We start from the raw sequence: 20,169 nt of genomic DNA on the forward strand, positions 1-20,169 counted from the left end.
AAGTATATTCCCTCCTTTGGTGTTTTGATGATGCTAGAAGAGAGTGTTGCCTAACACATCGCCCTATAATCGCTCAGTTTGGTTGAGATTTGGTAACTGTGATACATACAGACTGATAAATCAGCGGCCATATAAGGGTCGATTTTAGTTTATTGCAGATATCGGTAGGCCATTTGTGTTGACGTCAGCTGATATGTAACAAGAAATTGCAGTATAGAAATGCCAAACTAGGTTTGAGGTCATAGTCAACATCAACATAGTCAAAAGCACTCATATTAAGCATATATAGTTGTCCACCTTGTAGCTACCCTATAGAAGAAACAGTACATTTATGTAGTTTGTCCACTCATTTATCCGAGGTTGTCACCCATGTGCCATAATTTGATTGATGTTTGAAGTCCTCTTTTCAGCTTATGGCTTGCTCTTCAGTATATTTAGAGTCTAGCACAAGTAATTTGCTTATCTGTTGGGGAGATATCCTCCATTTTATTGGAGGGTGCTTGCTGTCCTGCCCTCCCTCCTCTACCGCCAACAAACCGACAACCATGAGATCAACAACCGTCATAAGGCTACAGCCACTGCCAGCCATGTCTTGCCTCTAACACAAAAAATACTGTTTTTAGCATTTTAACGAGCACACCGAGAGCATACTTTGCTGCTCTTTTTTTTAAGCCTACCAGCTAAATTTTTCTAGAGATAAAAAGCGTCATTTTTTTTTTTTTTTTTTTAATAAGAAGGAGAGAAGATGTCTTCCCCCGCGCAGGAGAGGAGCAGGTCTGGCGTTCAGCTGCTGAGCGCGGCGCTGCCGCTGCTGCTGCTCTCGCTCTCCGGTAAGAAACCAAATCGCCAAAAAACCGACTGATGCTTCCATTTATTGATCAGCAGTAATTCGATAGAATAATGGCTCCCGCACACTGCTCCATCTTTAGGCCTTTCCTCTCATATCTGACTGTGTGTGTGTGATTGTCAGAGAGGGAGGAGATAATGGGTGTAATGTGAGATAACTGTTATTCTAGCGGTCCCCCAGTTTTAAAACAGTAAAGCAGGATTGTTGTGGCTTTCCTCGATCGCTTTTAGCTGAAATGATTTCTGATCAGTTTTGATGTTTGTGTAGTGACCCCCACCCCCACCCCACTCCCCCTTACGTCTCTTTTTAGCTTCTGTTGACAGCTGGATTAGTGCCCTGGTGTATCATAGCCCATACACAGGATTATTATGTACTATGCAAAAATAAATATTGGCTTAGCCTGTAAGCAGAATGACAGTGCACAGTAGGTCTCTGTGACTCAGGGTGATCAGTAGGAATATGCCTATAATAAGGTGCTAACAATGTGCTGTTGATGTGTATAAGCCTTGTATTCAGTAGCACATAAACACACATGAACCCACATTATGGTGTCATCAAAGTAATATGTGTGTGAGTATACATAGGCACACAAATGCATGAGAGAGAGAACAGATGTGGACATATCCAGGCTGGTTTACACCAAAACACGGTGTGACCCACATCTGAGCGAACCCACAGCATCGTTACTCCAACTGAGAATGATCAAATAGGCTTAAATATAAAGCCGTGCTCTCCAGGAGATTTAATAAACAAAAGATCAGCGTTGTGGTGAGGTCCATCAGCTTGTATGACACACTCCCTTCCTGCTGCTTACTGTAGATGCTACTGTAAAGGCATTTCTTCACAGTGACAGACTAGACAAAAATGAAACATTCTTCCTAGTTTACTCACTAGTACTGGGAATAGATAAGTGATCACAACACCGCCACTGTACGCCTTCTTAAATAAAGAAATCCATAATAGTGATTTCATCTAATGGCACCTTAAAACCATACTGAAACCTGAGGATTTTGTCCCTTTGTTTTCTCGTCTCATCAAACGTTGCAGTTCAGTGGTTTGGAAATCACATCGAGGGAAGAAGTCACACCAGCGTATTTTTAGATAGTGTCAGCACCCTTTGCTTTTTTCACCTATGCCAACTGAAAATAGATACCCAAAAGTTTACTGTTGCTGGGGGAGCTTGTTGCATGGAGATGCTACAGTTACTCCTTTCTTTCTCTTTCCAACAGGATGTAGCGTATGCAGAAGGGAAAGATAAAAGATTACTGCATTCTTCTTTCATTCTTTATTTGTTAGTTGCTTAATTGTTCAAATTAAAGAAAATTACATAAAATCCCTTTGCGATACCCCACAAATAAACACAAAATCTTGTTACATTCTCAAAAATCTGAACCCATCAGCCCACTGTGACTTGTAAATATATAAATATTATAATTTAGACACATTAAGCGGTTATGGATGTAAGGTGTCTGAATGCTTCATGTGCTGAATAACAGATGTGGTGCCACACCCTGAGCTCACTCATGAAAACAACAGCGTGGTCTCATACAACGTTCGTGTTGGAAAACAAATAACGTCAGTGAAGATAGCTTCTGCAAGCATGTGAGAGAGTCGAAAGTGTTACCCACTGATCGAGCAATATTATGCTCTATTCCTATAACCACACACATTGCTAGCACTTAGTAATGCAGTTATATAGTGATACAGCTACAGTTACATGTGTTGTGTGCTGCCTTTCGGAAAAACACCAACTGTAGTCTAACAAGTTTGTCAGTAGTATTCTTATAGACTGCTGCAGAGTTCTGTAAAGTGCTGCAGTTTCCCAACAATATTCTTTCTGCCCGTCAGTGTTTGAACTTTACTCATCAATGCCACAGTTGCAGTTTGTGCAGAGAGGCACTAGAGGGCAGCAGCACACTGGGAAGAGAAGGCATGTAATGTAAATGCGCTGACATAGTGCAACCCTTATGAGGCATTAGCATCAAATTACCAAAGCGCAGTCAAACTTTTAGTGTAACAGCAATGTATTTTGTTTTCTATGAGAAAAAAAGCTACAAACATTAGACTGGTGATCTGTCAGCAGGGCGATATTTCTGTAAAGGCATGCTGTCACAGAATAGTGTTTTGCATTAAAATGTGCTTTACTGAATATTATTTTTGCATGAAACATCCCAACTTATAAGAATCATTTCTAATAAAATGTCATGATTTTGCAGCATGACATTGCCCACCGGCCTTTGCTAAAGATCTAGCAAATCATTGGTTCTTGTAAAAAGTAGAAAGTTAGAGATAATTTAATGTGACTCATGCATTTATATTACTTGACAATAAACCTTTAATTGACTAATACTTTTATACTTTTCACCAGCAAGGCTGCATCAAACTGACTGTTAATAACAATGTAACCCATGCCACCTTTCTAGGATTCATTATTCTGATGGTCACTAATTGAAAGTGTTGGCCAGCTGCTGAGGTTTCCTTGTTTTTAAGATGTTAAGATGGAGCCACTGTCTCTTCAGATTCCTGTCCAGAAGCGGTCAGCTCAAGTAATTTTTTTTTAACTGAAACTTCAAGCTCAGTCTGTAGGGACTTGGCTTTGTGTACACTTATGTCCATCTGTGTATTTGTGTATTTGTGTATGTGGGTCCTACATGAGTATTTCTGCTGTAGTTTTCCCACCAACCCTGATTGCTTTTTGAAAGTTAAAATGTGCTGTACCTTAAAGAAGCCAGACTTTGTGGCTCTACTATAAGCAGGCAACTGTCAATAATACATAAACAGTGAAAGAGTGGTGGGGAGAGGAGACAAAGAATGGAAAATAGCTTTCAACACTCACTCAGTCCTGTCAATATTGTATATATGTTGTATGTGTGGTTTTTACTAGTGATCATAGAAGAGTTTAATGCATCCCTGTCTGTGCTTTTGTGTTTCTTTGTCTCTAATATTACAGTAACATATCACACAGAGGTGCTGCAGGCTCACACAGTACTGTATAGGTTTCTGAGCTGGCTATCCCAGTCTAGGCATGACATAATCAGAGAAAAGCTTCTGCAGCCCACAGGATTCCTGCATCTCCTCCAGGAATTACTGACGGATGGCATATTTTTGGTGTGAGCTGTATTGACTGCTGACTAGCCCCCTCTTTTGGCACCTCAGCATAGAGTGCTGCAGTGTGCAGAATGCAGTGTGGCTTTCTCCAAAGCAGGGGGCACTAGAACCAAAGCCCAGCAGTATAGAACACAACTGAATCACAGCTAAACATTATCAGACTCATAACAATTTAAAGGCAGCATGCTGGGGTCAATGTATCATCTACACTTTGTAGGCTATTCGGGTTTTGTGAAGTAGAATTGCATGTGAAGCTTCAAAATTAACACAGGATTTACCTTTACACCAATGTCCCTCTGGTGTTGGGAGACATAAACAATGGTAACACTAAAACTTCCCTAAAACTGCTCTGTACTGGAACACAACGTACTCCCATCCTGTGTATGCAGATAGTCATGAAAATAACACATAGTCAATTATAACTTGTCAATAGTAGCCCTTGTCTCACACAATCAAGTGTTCAGATTCCAAGCAGCAACAGAAGTAGATGCTAAGCAAATAACAAAGAATGTCTGTCTCACTGAAGGAAACTTGGAATTCAGTCATTTTTTTTCACCAGCAACCAATCTGGGATCAGATCTGGTGTTCTGGTCGAACTCTGTGACATGCCGCCATCATTAAGCTAATGCTGCCCTGGGGAATTTTACAAGTGCTCCCCACTTAAAGTGCATTGTAGAGGCTTGGTGGTTAACTCCAGCTCTAAGGAGGTGGGGATCAGAAGCCAGACCCCAAAAAAAGGCTCAGGGTCCTCACTGAAGCTGCCGAAAAGCAGCAGCCACTTGCTTTAGCTGAAGACAAAAAGACCCAACCTGGGCAACAATCTGAAGGACGCGACACAGTGTTGCTTAGCCCTCTAATGATAGTTGGCTCCTTAAAAAATAAGCAGGAGGGTCACCATTTGATAACCCTGAAGTGTCAACACACTCCAGACCAGCATTTAGTCCATCAAAGCACTACAATGCCAAAACAAGCGAGTGGTGATACCTTTTAGAGACTGTACAACTCAGTCGTTGAATAAATGATCGTCATGAAAATAGAGCCCAAAGTCAAAATTTTTTTGGTAACATGCTCTAAACACTGAGCTGCAGCCCTTTGTGCCCTTAAAGCAGCTTTAAATCACTTGAAGAAGAGAACTTCAAAGGATGTTGTCTGTGGATTTGTCAAGTTGGTCTTCATTGGATTCCTACTCTGAAAAGCTTTGCCCATGCCATCCCACAGATGCCTAATTGGATTGAGATCTGGAAGCAGGAGAGTTCAGGCTAGTCCAGGCTACTGTAATGATTACTAATTTAATAAAAAATCATTTATTATTACATTTGAAACCCTCCTGGATGATCCAAGGACTGTAGTTTCAGGAACCACCCTCCCTGCTGAAATGACCACAAAGATAACAAATGGCAGTATCTGATGGTCTTGCCTTATTTACCAATCAATGACACAGGCATGGTTCACCAATTCACACTGATTCCCCTTTATTAAATGTAAACTAACTTACAATATACACCTCTACCGTAAATAGGATTGTGTGCGTAGGTACAAAAGGTGGTCACATACTGTAGACTTGGACTACAGAAATGTGAAGGGCACAGGAAAGATGATGTAACAGACTTACCTACCTTTCACCTTTTTTTCCTGCATTGACCTTGTGAGAGGTGGGGAACAATGGAGGCAAGTAGAAGGGAGTAAGAGAGAGACATGCACTGGAAATTAAAACGATGGGGAGAAACAGAAGGACTCATTGTGTTTCGGGGGTAGTGGAGAGGTCGGACAGAAGAGGCGCTAGGAAAGAGGCGTGAGAGGAGGCAAGAGAGGTGGACAAAGATGGGAGAGGAAAGAGGGAGGGGCAGAGAGAGGGAGGAGTCGCATGAGGCTGCTTCACTGCAGTATTTCATCTGTTAGCGAGTGTCTGTCTCTCTCCGTCCTCTGCATCTGCCTCTCTTTCTCACTAGCCGCAGGACTGCTGAGTCAGCAGGAGGCTGTAACAATCTGTTTCTCACACTGCATATCTGTGTATGGGTTGTCGTGGCAATGGAACATAATGTGTGTACGGTTCTTACAGTACATGTGTGCGTGAGTGACGGTGTCTGCCTGAATGTGTCGGTACTAGCTGCGTGCACAGATAAGTCAGCTAGCAAGAGGATGACATTGACATACCACAGCTAGCATGCTAAGCTCACTGCTGACAATGCACACCTTGTAGTAGGGTGTGTATGTGTGTGTGTGTGTTTGTAGTATGGAGAGAGAAAGAGCGAGAAGCACAGGTAATGCGCAGCATCACAAGACACCTGGCTGTGGTGAACTCTGCGCATGGAAAATTGTGTATGTGTGTGTAAATTATACATATGGACGATGAAAGGAGATGTAGAAAGTGTATGGGTGTGTGTGTGTGTGTGTAAGAGAGAGTGTGTGGTGCAGAGAGGCAGGCCTGTGGAGTGGTGCAGCAGCAGTGGGAAGGGAGCCAGAAACACCCGACTGCAGAGGAGAGAATGGTGCAGAGTCCCATCACACACACACACACACATACACACACACACACACACACACACACACACATACTGAGAGAGAGGCACAGATTCTGTCTGGGGAGTGTAAGCCCATGCTGAGACATAATGTTAGAGGGGAGGAGGAACTTGAGGAAACTAAATGATACTTTATTTTCATTTCAGGTTACATTTATCTTGCTTTCATTTTAGAATGGGGCTGCACAATTAATCAAATTTAAAACTGCAATATGGTCAAGTCCTAATCGCAGAAGTTGCATTTTTTTGATAAAGGTAAAATGTGTGATTATAGCATTGTAATGAAGTATAATCCTGTAGTGCTGCAGAGATGCCCTGGCCTACAAATCCCTGTGGATGTCATCTTTTCCAGCAGCAAGAGATGAAATAATACATAAACTTGCAGCAAAGATACTTGCATAGTCGTGGAAACTTGAGTGGAAGCCTGGTTTTTATTCTCTACACAGAGTCACTGCAAAACCATCTATGATAGAGGCTTATGCTGATTTACCAAACATACTGTGAAAGGCCACTTTATGTGCGCTGTCTATGTTTTGAACAGACTACAGCAGAATTGTTAAGTATAAAGCAGGCATATTGCTTGATCTACAGTCAGGTTGCGAGACTTGCCTAAGATTTAAATCTGTTCTGTGAGTTGAGGAATTCACATCAAATGACTGTCAGCCTGAAAGACAGCATTCTCTAAATAGAGTGCAGAAGAAGAGTCAGCAGTTACATGGAAACCCACATCCTCACTATACATACTGGGAAGATGAAACTGCTGATGTGCTGATATTTTTCTCTTTTGCAGTATCTTTGGTTGAACACGGAGCCTTAAAATATCGGCTTACAGGATGTACGCTTCTTAAATGTGTGAGATTATACACAGTTTATACGATTTATGTTCGTAATCACAAACCTGTAGATAATGATAAATGAGGTACTCTAGTGTACAACAAATCAGCTGTGTAGGCTTGATGCTATACATGACTTATAGAGTCTGGAATCAGATTTCTTTTGACTCAAAAAAACTCAACCCTAATGGACCACTGACTTTAAGACATGGGATCTCAGTTGAATTACAATATGCAAGTTGTACTGTTATATATGCTGTACATATTACCAAAAAAAATAAATAATAGCAACTGAAAAATTACATATCCTCCTATACCAGATTTGTACAGTGAATTATTTTCATTATTTGGAGTTAGATTCCTTTTAGATGTCTTAAAAAATTATATTTAATATAATTGTTTATATTTAACACAAACTACTGATCAAAACATTTGTCGATAATTATTTCCACATTTGTTTAAAATCCCGCCAAATATAAATTGAGTCAAATTTCAAACCTTACAGCTCCGATATTGTATTGTTGTTGGTACTAGCATTATTAACACTGGTGTTTTTTTTTTTATTTACAGGTTGTTCAAGCATGGATGTGACCGTGCCCAGTAACCTCAATGCACTGAACGGAACAACTGTCAAAATCACCTGCATATTTACTTCCTGCTATAGGATGGATGAGACAAAGTTTGCCATGAACTGGACCTACCAAGAGTCACTCAACGATACGGAAGAGATGGTAAAAATGGCTAGTCTCCATAGGCTGTCTACATCTGAAAACTCTAAGCCCATTATGAACTCTCTTTATCTCTCTCTCCCCCTCTCTCTATAGTTTATGACATACTCTAGGAAAAAAGGAATGGTGGCTCTGAGTTCAAACCGCTTTGGAGAGAGGGTCAAGTTTGCCGGGAACCTGGTTAAGAACGACCTGTCAATTACCCTATCAGATGTTCAGCTGGAGGATGAGGGGGTTTACAACTGCTATGTGAGAAACCCCCCTGACCGCATCCAGGGACAGGGTGTCATACAGTTCAATGTTGTTACCGAACGTAAGATACTAACCCTACCTTCTGAAAATGAAAAATGTGTCTATAAATCCTCACCCTTGCCTTAGAGATACACTCCCTGATTTTCTTGAAGTTCACTTTAGCATCCTTTAAACCTTTAAATTCACTCCCCTGTTCTCAAACTGACAAGTGCTACTCGGTGCTAAACCAGTGTATTGTTAAGGGAGAGTGCTTCTATAAAAAACATTCTGTGTCAAAATAGCACTCTTGACTGTTTCACTAATCTTATTTATCTCAAACACCATCCATCAGTGTCATTTTTTTTTTAAAATACCGACATTCATCATTCAGTCCTTTCCGTTATTGGTTTACATCGGGCATGTATCCCACTTGCCTCAGATTGAGCAGCCATTTTCTTCTGTCAAGGGAGGGGAAGAACCAGCTACTTTGCAAGCTGGTTGCAGTTGTGGCTCATGAATAATTTTCACAGTGGCACCAAAATAGGGCTAAAAACACCCCATTTGTAGGTTTGAGCAGTTCTCTGTTTGCACTGTTTCAGACAACCACACAGGCATATACAAGGTACAAATGAACGACCTTTATTGCCATATTTTGACAGTAATATATGTTTGAAATAGTGTAACAAGAATCCAGAATCTGATCTTATTACAATAATGACGTTTCTTCTAAATGTGGCATGCTTATGTGTTGTGAAAAGTGGTGTGAATTGCTCGTGTTTTGCAGTCTGCCTCGGCCACTGTGTTCTAAGGATAAATGCCATACAATGGTCATATATAACATGCTGTGACTGCGTGTGCGCGTCTGTTTCCTGGAGCGTGACGGCCTACTGGTGATGAGTCAGCGTTTTACTTATTAATGACCAACAAGGTTGAACTTAGTCCCTCAGCATCTCTCTCACACGCACACATACGTACACGCACACCCACACATAGGACACAGGCTAACTCAGCAGCACTTTCTTGCTTTCCACTCTGTTTAATCAGCCCAGTAGAGCTTTTAGCCAGCATTGCACTTGTCTCCATCCTTTGTCTGCAAACTATTTAACCCTCTCCTCTCCTCAGTTCCCCCTCCGAGGGATTCAACCATCGCAGTCGCGATTGGGGCGTCGGTGGGTGGAGCATTAGCTCTTCTGATCCTTTCCATGGTTGTAGTGAAATGTCTTCGTCGACACCGGAAACAGGAACTGATTTCGGAGGAGAAGATGGAGGAGGAGGGAAAACTGGAGGCTGAAGGTGTAGGAGAGGAGGGAACCAAGTAAGAAATCTCACCGTAACATCTTTGATCCTCAAGCAAAAACTGAACATTCACCAACATAAGAAGAAGCACTTGTTATACTCGAATATGCTGGTTCTTTATAATACACTTTTGTTCTGGCAGATTCCGCCCCCCTTCAGCTGATGTTTGCTGGTATATCCCACTGCTCACTACGATATTCTGTCGCTGTGTCGCTTATAAACGAAGACGAATGGCACTACTGTATTAAAGTTATGCCTACAACACGTCACTGTTGTCTCGCTGACAGATTAAAAGAAAGGCTTAATCTAGCGAGCATTAATTGTTAGATGAGTAGCATTTTGCACATTTAACACAATAGTTACTCACTGTAACTACTCTAAAGTTGGCAATACAAGTAAAACTATGGCTTTGTTTTTTAAAGTATGTCAGAGTTCTACAGGCTATGCTACAGAGCTCATAGCACCACTAAATCTTCTCAATCTTCCAGTGTAATATGGTATAAGCTATGAGTTTTACGCTGCACCTGCTGGTAGAAAGTGTCAGCTGTAAGTAGAACATGAGTGGCATGTCATTTTCATGTGGCAAACAGCAGCAGCATACCAAGTGGTGTCTGTCAATGGAAAAAGTGACATGTCGTTTTTTTAAATGCATAGAAGAGCAGCAAGATACCAACAATCATAAGAAGCATAGCACTAAGCATGGACATATGCCACTGAATATATATATCTATATATATAGTGTCCACTTTCTGTGATCCTCAATTAAACTTCTCTAAGATCTGGAAAACCTAAATTCTACAGCATAGACCAAGAGCCACGGGGCTTAACTTCATATCTTTCTTCAATATGAACTTATTAATAGTACATATCTCAAAATCTAAACACACAAATCTAACCTTATTTGCCAAATCACTATACTCGGATGCAGTGTAATGAAAACATTACACATTAACACAGAGGTTTTTCGCCTTATAGTGCGAGTTTCCTGGTACATACAACAGTTTCTGTCTAACATACTGCACAAGAGAAAAACCACACAGCAGATGTAACTACTTCTTAAGCACGTCTCTCTTGTAATTGGATTACAAACCTCAAACCTTCTCCTTCTATTGACTGAAAGGGCATCTCTTCTCTGATATTTATAGACAACCATAGCCGGGTCATCTGATAGAACCAGCGGCCTGTGGAGCCCTTACACCCAACACTTCCTCTGGTAAATACCTGCTCATGTCAACCAGTCTGGACTGTTTGTGTTGTTGTAAACAATAGAGAAAAATATGAAATACAAGTAAGACCAGCCAAACCGAATTGACAGTACACTTCTTTCTTTGCATGCATTAAGAATTACACTGACGTTGTAATGAACAGAACCAAAACCTGTACTTATTAATCAATAGACTAACTTGGATATCCTCTCTCCATCAAAAGATCCTCGAATATGGAAAAAAATAAGTGTGTATACAGTATGTGTGTGCAAGTGTAGATGTTTCTTAGTGTGTGTTGTGGCCCAGATATCTCTACCTGGCTGGCTTTATCTCAAGAGAGGCTTATTTATAGAAGCATCTACCAAGCATAGTACTAGTTTAAGTTAAATTATTGTCTGTTGTTCTCTCTTTCTCTCTTTTCTTTCAGACATGCGCACCCCCCTTCCTGAAGATCTATAGTAACCACTGCTTGAGTTATCATCCACTGATACTTCCATCCCTTCTGGATCTGTGTGTGCACGCAAGTGTGCTTCTTTGTGTGGGTGTGTGTGTGGGTGGGTGTGTGTGTGTGTGTAGTGAATGTGTCTATGTGTGCGTGAGTATTTCTACGTGTCTGCGTGAGATATGTCTTTTTCCTTGAAATAAGCCAGGGAACCCTTTTCTGCAACTTACCCACTAACCACATATAACATTATTCATAGCTACAAATAAATATGAGTGTCATTAGAAGTCTATTTCATGATAAGAAATGGCATTTTCATAGCACACTATACAACAGGCTAGGGCTGGGCGGTATGACCTAAAATTTATACCACAGTGTAGTTTGAATATCGGACAGTAACAATATCACAGTATGTAATTGTATTGCCTTTAGTTAAATCTATTATTAATTAACTATCAGGGAAGATAACAGCGATTGGGGAGGCAGAGTTTCATACCTGATGGAAGTCTAAAGCTTATTACATTACAAGGTCGTGTATATATCTTTTGTGTCCACTGTCTCCCAACAGTCACAGTCCAACTTTGGGATTTTGTTTTAAGTGAAATGCTTTGGTTTAACATACTGCGAACTCAGCGTTATTTCAGCATTGCCTTAAAGCCACATCTCTCAGCTGCCTGTATGGGCACCATGTCTTAACATAGATGCACAGTTAGTGCAATGTTCTTCCACCGCTGGCTTTTCTTATCATACAGACAAGTAATAGTCAGTAACTCAGCCAAATGATGTCTGTATGTCTCAATTATGTCTACTTGTGCCTGAGCTGGAAAGCATTCTCAAACATTCCTCATACCTGTGGAGGTTTTTATTATCTTTTTAAGCCTTTTTCACAGCAGACATTTTGACTTGTCATAGTAGAAATATCACAGGTGTTGCTGATCACATCAACAATGGCTCTGTTCTATTAAAGCATCCCAGGAAGTCAAGACTGTAGCTGTGTCAGAAATGTATGCCTATTAATTATATAGTGCATTATATTTCACCCTCCGCCATTTTTTATGTAAAATATAAGCACTATAATATGGTTCCCGCACAATAGAACAAAGAAAGCAGTGTCCATTGCCATGTACACTACTTGAATGTCTATTATATGGGCAGAGTATTGCATGAATGAACAAAGAAGCAATTTCAGACAGGCAGAGTGACAATGAGCCAGCACAAACAATACCAGGACCCTGAAACTGAAGCAGCTAAATCGAAGTCAGCCATCATTCATGTTATTATTTACACCGGTGCTTTTTCTACTGTCACATGTCTTCTGTTTTGTTTTCTAGTAATCTCTGTTTCTTTTGATTCTGCATCTGTCTTCTGTCTGGTTTCATTTCTTCATCCACTTTCTGTTGCATGCAAAAGTGTTTTGTGCGTGTGTAAATGGGAAGAGGTATTCTCATGTTTTTATTGGACAATACCTAACAACTGCGCTGGTTAACACGCGATGGGTTGCAGTGATGCTTTCTGAGTCCTTTATGTGACTTTACAGCTAAAATGAATTCTGTACTATTAGAAACAGCATAGCCAAGTCTTTATATTGCTAATGTATGTCATTACTGGTTATACCGTCCACCCCTATGACAGAGACTTCTGCATCCTGGCCTTGAGGAATGACATGTTAGTATGCCTGTATACAGAGGTTCTAATAGTTCAGTAACAATATGCATAGGGTTAAATGAGTCTTAGTATTAGACCACACATACTTACAATATCTGTAACTGTAATACAGTGTACAATTATTTGCACATACTGCATAGGAAAAAATTGTCAGTGACAATGTTGAGCTTTCCTCTCAGAATGAAACTAATACTGTGGGAGAACTATGTGGTTAGAGATAAAGTGAATTATTGTTGACACCAATTTTGTCAAAACTCAAAAACATATCAAAGACAATTTTAAGTGAACAACTCACATTGCACCCACAATCACGTAATTCAGGTTGGTGCCAACCAACACTGCCAGCCACATGACGACACAAATACGCAGCCATATACGTAGTTACTCTTACCATGACCAATATTCCACAAAGATAAGAGTTCCCATTTATAAACAGTAATACAGGAAATAATACCAAATGATCCAAATGAAAATATAAGATGCTTAAATTCATGACTGACAGGGAAGAGCTTACTGACAAACTTTTGGTTTGGTTAGTGTCTAACTATTAATTGACGTTATCCACCAAAACAGGTAGAATTTATTATTTTTGGCAGCTGAAGCATGTACAGTGTACTATACCGCCATGAATGCATATCAAAATGAAAAATGTTATAATAAAGTAAGAAACTTAGTTCTGTTCTGTTAAGTCTCCCAGAGTCAGTCAAAGCATGTTTGAGCTTTCACCTATGTAGCAATCAGGTGGCGCCATTTATCAAATATTATAATACCTGGATTTTATTTTGATCTTATTTTGATAAATGCATATATATTTTGCTTGCATACGTAATTTATAGTGTCAGAGGTATTTGGTTGCACTTTGGTGAGTTTTGTCTGCCTCCTGTAGAATACCGAGAAACAATTAAACTTTCAATATTTCATATGGAAACAAGAACTTCCATACAGACTCTTATAATCTGTTGTTTTTTATTCCAACTCCAACTGGAGCCCTGTTTTATAGAGATTTAAAAAAAAAAATCTTTGAGCGATTGCACTTCAATACAAACACTTTTTAGTGTGTATTTTAAAAACAGATTAATATAGAAAAAAGTTTGAAAAGTTTGAAAACGTACATCCTATCTCTGTGTCTCCAAAGTAATGCCTTTACCTCAACAGTGGTGTTTAAAACTGTAGATACTGTTTTGCACATTAACACATTTATACCAATTCTAATATAATCATAGTGGAGAGCATGCGGATATCACGAAACATAGGGGAACATATAAAGCTCACTTTATTAAGATGGTATATGGGAATGTGTGGCTGGGCACATGGCATGGTGATTGTATGGTTAAATGGGAAATGTATTGGTAGTGACTTGATTTGACAATTTATTTGGTTGCACCCTAAATGTCAAAAAATGTATATCTTAATAGGATACCTGATCACTATTTAATGTCAATTGTACATGTTACAGCATGTGAGATTAGTTAATCTCTGAATGTCCTCTGATGTTTTAACTATGATAACAGGGAAGCAGTGTCACAAAGTGGTGTCTCTGATACCTGTAATGTCTCAAGCTGCTTAGCTGTGTTATCCAGTTATTGGAGTGTGGTTAGTGCTGCCAAATGTGGTGGCCTGGCTAGTCCTGGTTTCTGACATTGTTAAAAAAAAAAAAAATGTACAGGGTCTGTGTTTAGACACATTTACTTATTTAATATTATTTCTGATTTTGTCATTTATGTTTTCTAAAGTCATGGGTGACGTATTCTGTGAACTATTTCTCGAACTATCAAAACCACATCACAGTAATATAATATTCACAATTATGTGTTGCTCTGTGATGATCAATAAAGCAAATATTGTCATTTAATACAATCATGCTGTGAAGAACAACAATAAAATGGTGATTTATCCATAAAATAGTGGACAAAATGCAGAGTTGTCTGGTTGGGAGAGCTCTGGTTCTGTCACATTTCCTGGGACATTGCTGTATGTGTGTGGTCATGCATGTTTAGGTTGCAGGGTTTTTGTGTGTGTTTGACCCATACAGTAAGGTGATGACAGGTTAACATTTGGGGCAAATTTAGTGCCGTTTTTACCAGGAAATTTTTATTGGCAATATTAAGCAACACACCTGCATTACTGTATATTGTATATTCTGTATTTCTCAATCAGAATCAAATAAACAAATAAAATCTTGAATACTGTATAATGTACAAGACAGATTTATCATTGTGCATCACTGTCCCCCCCCCCGGCTATGAGTTTGCCCTGAATAATTGCTCTTGTATCACTTTAAATGTTAGTGAACACCAAACTAATGCTTGCACTGTGCTGTCTCTGAACAAGCAGCTGTCATTACATTATGTATTTTAAATAAAGATGATTTAGGAAAATGTCACAGTTTTGTGTACTTTCTTTTTTATCCATCCATCCATCCATTATCTACCTGCTTATCCTGTTCAAGGTTGCCTGTGACTGGTGCTTATCCTAGCTCAAACTGGCCAAGACACAGAGAACACCACTGCATTACCAATACACATTCTATCACAGGGCTGACACTTATAAACAGAAAACCATTTATAAGTACAGGCAACACATCACCTAACTAGCTTGTCCAAAATCGAAAAACCCTGAGGAAACTGACAAAGACATGGGAAGACATGCAAACACAGAAAGGCCCCAGCAAGAGCCCAGCAGAGGCCTAGCAGACCAGTGAATTCAAACCCTCTTCCAAAGGTGAAGAGTCACATGACTTAGACATGAATCAGACTCGAGTCACAAATTTGATGACTTTAGATTTGACTTGATAAAATCAAAAAGACTTGCAACTTGACTCTGACATTAACACAAGGACACGTGATTTCTCTTGGACTTGAGCCTTTTGACTTGAAAATATTTGATACCAAGCTCAAAGATTCAAAAGAATGTTAAATAATGTGCCTCAAATCAAATTATTTCCTAAAACAACTAAAGTTAATGTTATTCCTTCTCAGCAAGTATATATTCCCTACCACTTTGTTTGAACCAGTCTGACAGCATAGAACTATGGAAAACTCATGTTACGCTACTGAGCGCCAGTTGGAAAAAATTATACTTAAAATAATTAAATTTAGTTTGTCCTGTTGTTAAAAGGGAATTACATTCGGAAAGACTTGGGACTTGTCATTCTTGAGTGCAAAGACGTGAGACATGTTTCTGACTTGCAAAACAGTGACTTCTGTTTCTGCTACTATAGTTTCATCATGTCTTTCACCTTCCGTTGACTTCAATTTCATTAAACAAAATGTCCTCTGATGCATCAGCCCGGACTCTGTTTTTTGACCATGGCAATACTGTAATCTCCAACAGAACACCGTATCACTTACATAGTGTATCAGAGTTTTGAATGCGCCACAGTATGAAAATGCGCTTTATCTCTGACGCTATGACAGCTCTGGTTTTGTATGTATGTGAGCTTTAATTAGTCTCAAACCCAGAGAGCCAAGCTGTACTGTGATCTCACCAGAGAGGACAACTTGGAGCAGTTCCACTGACAATCAACCAGAGGTGACTTTGTGAATGTAGAGTATTTTCAGCTTTTGCACACAAACAGGATTCATTTTGAATCTGAACTATAACCCAAAATTATCCTTAACCGAACCCCTAGTCAGAAAAAGATTAGAGGAAGTTTATTATACACCAAATGTTACAGGGCAGTTTGTATCACTATTTTGCAGTAAACATAAATTGATGTGTCAATCATTTTATCTTTTATTGCGACAATCCTGAGGTAAACTGTAGAAAAATGGTATTCATCTTACAAAGCAAGCACCAGCTGCACGCTTGCACATATTTGACTGGCTCATGCGGCACCATGACAATGCATTGCGGTAACAGTTGAGTCTGGTTCAACTTTTTTCCATATGACCCTGCAATCCTTTTTTTACAGAGCTCTCTGCATCAGCCCAGTTGTCTCATTCAAAGAAGGGGTCTACGTTTTTCTATGTAAAGCTGTTGTTTGAAGACAGCCTAAGAAAGGTTTTACTGATAAACATCCTAGTTTACAGACAATGTGTGTAACATAGTCGCTATAGGCCATTATGCAGACAGTAAATTTGAGGCACAGAGTTAGAAAAGAAAATGCTGCTCGTCTATTTTTCAGCATATTATTTGTATTAGATGAGTAGTTTGAATCATGCACTTTTAAAATACAATACACTATCTAAGCAATACACTCCCCCCATGGATTGCATTGTGTATATCGTATTAAAACTCATATTCTACAATTATTATTATATAGTCTTGAAATTAACAACGAGAAATTACTTAACAACTTAAGAAACGCAAAAAAAGGTAAAGAATTCAATGATGGTCGCTATGAGAGTTTGTCACATTTCATGCAGTTAGATTGGAAGATTATACGAAACTTTGTTGTGGGTGTATGAAGCTAGCGAAACAGAGGAGAGAACCAAACGCAATAGGCATATTTAAATGTTCTAGTTTCAGTTTCACTGCGCGCACAGCCCACAGTACGCAATCTTTTTTTAAAAAAAATTTCCTCACCAAGCCAACATCAAGCAAATCATTGTTTCAAACTACCCTCCTAACGTCCAGTTCCAAACCTTGAGACTACATCTTATGGCTACACAACAACACAAACTATGAGTCTCCAAGCTTTCAACACAAAATCTCCACCAAGAGGCCAGCTGCATGTTCTGCACAGGTTTGATTACATATCAGCACTGAAGTCTGGTACATACAACTCTAACTTCCAAAGCAGATATATGTCAGGCTGTGTGTGTGTGTGTGTGTGTGTGTGTGTGTGTGTGTAAATCGGAATGTACCGCAGACCAGCTCTTAACTTTAAACAGGACAGGACTCACCTTTTTGATGGTCCCTGTTCCCCACTGACAGACAACAGGAGCACAAACCGCGGGGACAAAACAAACAGAAAAAAGAGAGGACATGGACGCAAAGAGAAGAGCAGAGGAAAGAACAATAGAGTTAGAACCATGCAACAACATGTAAAAAGCAACAAAAAAAAGGTAAAAAATAGAAGTAGGGTATTGGAGAAGACAGATTGACCCGCTCAGATGAAGAGGAAGAGGAAGGACAGATGAAGACAAGAGAAAAGCGAGAGGCCCACCCCACTTGTCCTCCTCCACTCAGGATGCTTTCTGAAATCTGCTCACTCACCGGCTGGTGCAAAGAGAGAGAGAGGGAGGGCGGGAGGGAGGGATGGAGTGAAGGAGGGAGGTAGAGGAAGGGGGAGGGAGGATAGAGCAGGTCGGAGTGTGGGGTGAGAGGAAGGTTAGTCAGAGTAGGAGGTGAAAGTGGTGGGTGGGAGAGGATGGAGGTATGAAGAGAGAATGAAGGGGGTGAAGGAAGAGGCTGAGAGCTCACTGTCCCCTCAGTAGCTGTGCTTGGACCGGCTCAGCTGTGTGGCTTCACTGCAGCATTTCACTGCCTTGGCCGTCCCAGAAACAGATCCTCCACTCCCTCCCTCTCTCATCTCACCTCCCTCCTTTTGCCTCCTGTCATCTCTCCTCCGCTCGCTCCTGTCGTACCCCCCACCTTCTCTCTTCCTCCCCCAGTCCACTCTCGCCTCCTTTCCTCCTGTACCCATCCTGTCTTTTTTCTCTCCTTGAACCTCTCTTTCCTTTCAGCCCTAACGTCCTCCTTTCCTCTCATCAGTGTAATGTCCTCTTCTGCTCCGCCTTCTTTCTATACACAGCATCCAAGGTCACCCTGTCCAGAGGCAGGTGTGTGCGTGTGCTCACATGTGACTATGTAACGGTGTGAATATGCAAAGAGGCACGTGTGCATCTGTCACTGCATATCAGTCTCCCTGTCTTCATATACATGAGTTTATTTATGTATTTACCTCCAGTCAAAGTATTTATATCTTGCTCTATTAAGCTTCCGTAGCTTGCCATCTATCACCCCCCCCCACACACACACACACACACACACACATACTTGAATGCCAAGGGTGTGACTGCATGCATGTGTGTATGTGCGAGAGTTGCAGAGGTCAAGCATCCATCATGTCAGTATGGATAGTTAAGGAAAAACCTCCACTATATATATTTTTTTCCCCTATGTATGATTTTGAAATACAGTATGTCATACATCAAAGGTATTTGTCCTTTCTATTAAAACTGAGATGCACAATAAAACACAAATTAACATTATGTTTGCTCATTGAAAAAGCAGTTTAATAACTGTCAGGCTATGAGATAATCACAGAATACGCTACAACCCACAATGTGCCAAAACTCGAGGGAGCAGAAAGTGATGCCAAAACATCTCACATATCTGTGGTGCCAAGTCATCACAGAAATCACAAAAATGTGTTGTGTGATGCCAAGTCATCACAGAAATGTGCAGCCCCAATTTCAAAAGGTAATTAGGTGTTGCCATAAAAAGAAACATTATTGAAGCTCCGTATCAATGGCATTTATACATTTCGTTCTTACATAAAATATAATAGAATGGATTTCTATTGCTCCCGACGAGGTAGTATCACAGGCTCCTGAATCAACCACAGCCACACAAGAAAAAACAACCACAGAAACAGCATAAAAACTCTATACCACAAAGGTATGCACAGATATATGTTTAGTCGCTAGCAAGGAGAGGATTCAAGCTTCTGTACTTGCAGCCAGACAGGCAGGTCAAAGTGACAGTGTAGTGGGTGTACTGAGTCTGAAGTGACTGTGGGGACTGTGTATGATGCATGAATCATTTTCTGTGAAATGTGGATGGACCAAGGATTGGGTTCAATTATGTTCCACAGTACAGTAGATGCTGGTGGGGTTGTACATGGAGAGCTAGCAGATGATAAACAGTCCCCTCTGACATGCCTATGCACTACAGTGCTGATCAAAAGTCAGTTCATCCACAAATGTCCAACAAGGTATTTGAACTCTAATAGATGCTAAAACCCTTTGCTTGCTCGTGTTAAGTTTTACTTGCTTTACTTACTTAGAGCATTGAGTTGTGTTGAGTATAGAGACATTTGCTAAAGGTGTGGGCCTGTGTGGCTCTGATGCTGGTGATGACACAGTTGATGTGTGTTGATGCTCGATGGGTGAGGAAGTCATGAATCCTGTGAAGGTCAGCCTGCACATTAGAGTTGTGGACTTTGGTGATCCTTCACTGCCACTGTGCTGTGTTGAAGGATGAGCTGAGATTTATGAAAGGTGTGGTATGATCGTGTAATGACCTGGTGGCTCCATGTTTTGTAACATGGTGTGAATGATACACTGCCCCTATGGGCCTTTCAGGCAAATTGTAAGGCATGTAAACTAAAACCAGTTTCTTAAGGT

The 20,169-nt window shown here is 40.3% G+C and overlaps 1 protein-coding gene across 2 annotated transcripts; it reads left to right on the forward strand.

Moving 5' to 3' along the window:
• Positions 1-536: 536 nt before the first annotated feature.
• On the forward strand, positions 537-15,257 carry scn2b (sodium channel, voltage-gated, type II, beta). 2 transcript variants are annotated; one of them, XM_051396893.1, is made up of 6 exons: positions 539-830; positions 7,878-8,038; positions 8,132-8,348; positions 9,389-9,581; positions 10,708-10,775; positions 11,195-15,257. In XM_051396893.1, the coding sequence occupies exons 1-5, from the start codon at positions 746-748 to the stop codon at positions 10,715-10,717; spliced, it is 666 nt and encodes a 221-aa protein (XP_051252853.1). In that variant the 5' UTR covers positions 539-745; the 3' UTR covers positions 10,718-10,775; positions 11,195-15,257. The 2 variants fall into 2 exon arrangements, with proteins under 2 accessions (XP_051252854.1, XP_051252853.1); XM_051396894.1 differs by lacking the exons at positions 10,708-10,775; positions 11,195-15,257 and having other exon boundaries at positions 537-830; positions 9,389-9,585.
• The last annotated feature ends 4,912 nt before the right edge of the window (positions 15,258-20,169 follow it).

Source organism: Dicentrarchus labrax, unplaced genomic scaffold (genome assembly GCF_905237075.1).
Source record: "Dicentrarchus labrax unplaced genomic scaffold, dlabrax2021, whole genome shotgun sequence".
In the NCBI taxonomy this organism is placed as follows: domain Eukaryota; kingdom Metazoa; phylum Chordata; class Actinopteri; family Moronidae; genus Dicentrarchus; species Dicentrarchus labrax.

Coding starts and splice junctions, on each gene's coding strand:
- scn2b (XM_051396893.1), top strand. CDS start 746: ATGTCTTCCCCCGCGCAGGAGAGGAGCAGGTCTGGCGTTCAGCTGCTG. Junction 831..7,877: donor GCTGCTGCTCTCGCTCTCCG/GTAAGAAACCAA, acceptor TTTTATTTACAG/GTTGTTCAAGCATGGATGTG. Junction 8,349..9,388: donor GTTCAATGTTGTTACCGAAC/GTAAGATACTAA, acceptor TCCTCTCCTCAG/TTCCCCCTCCGAGGGATTCA.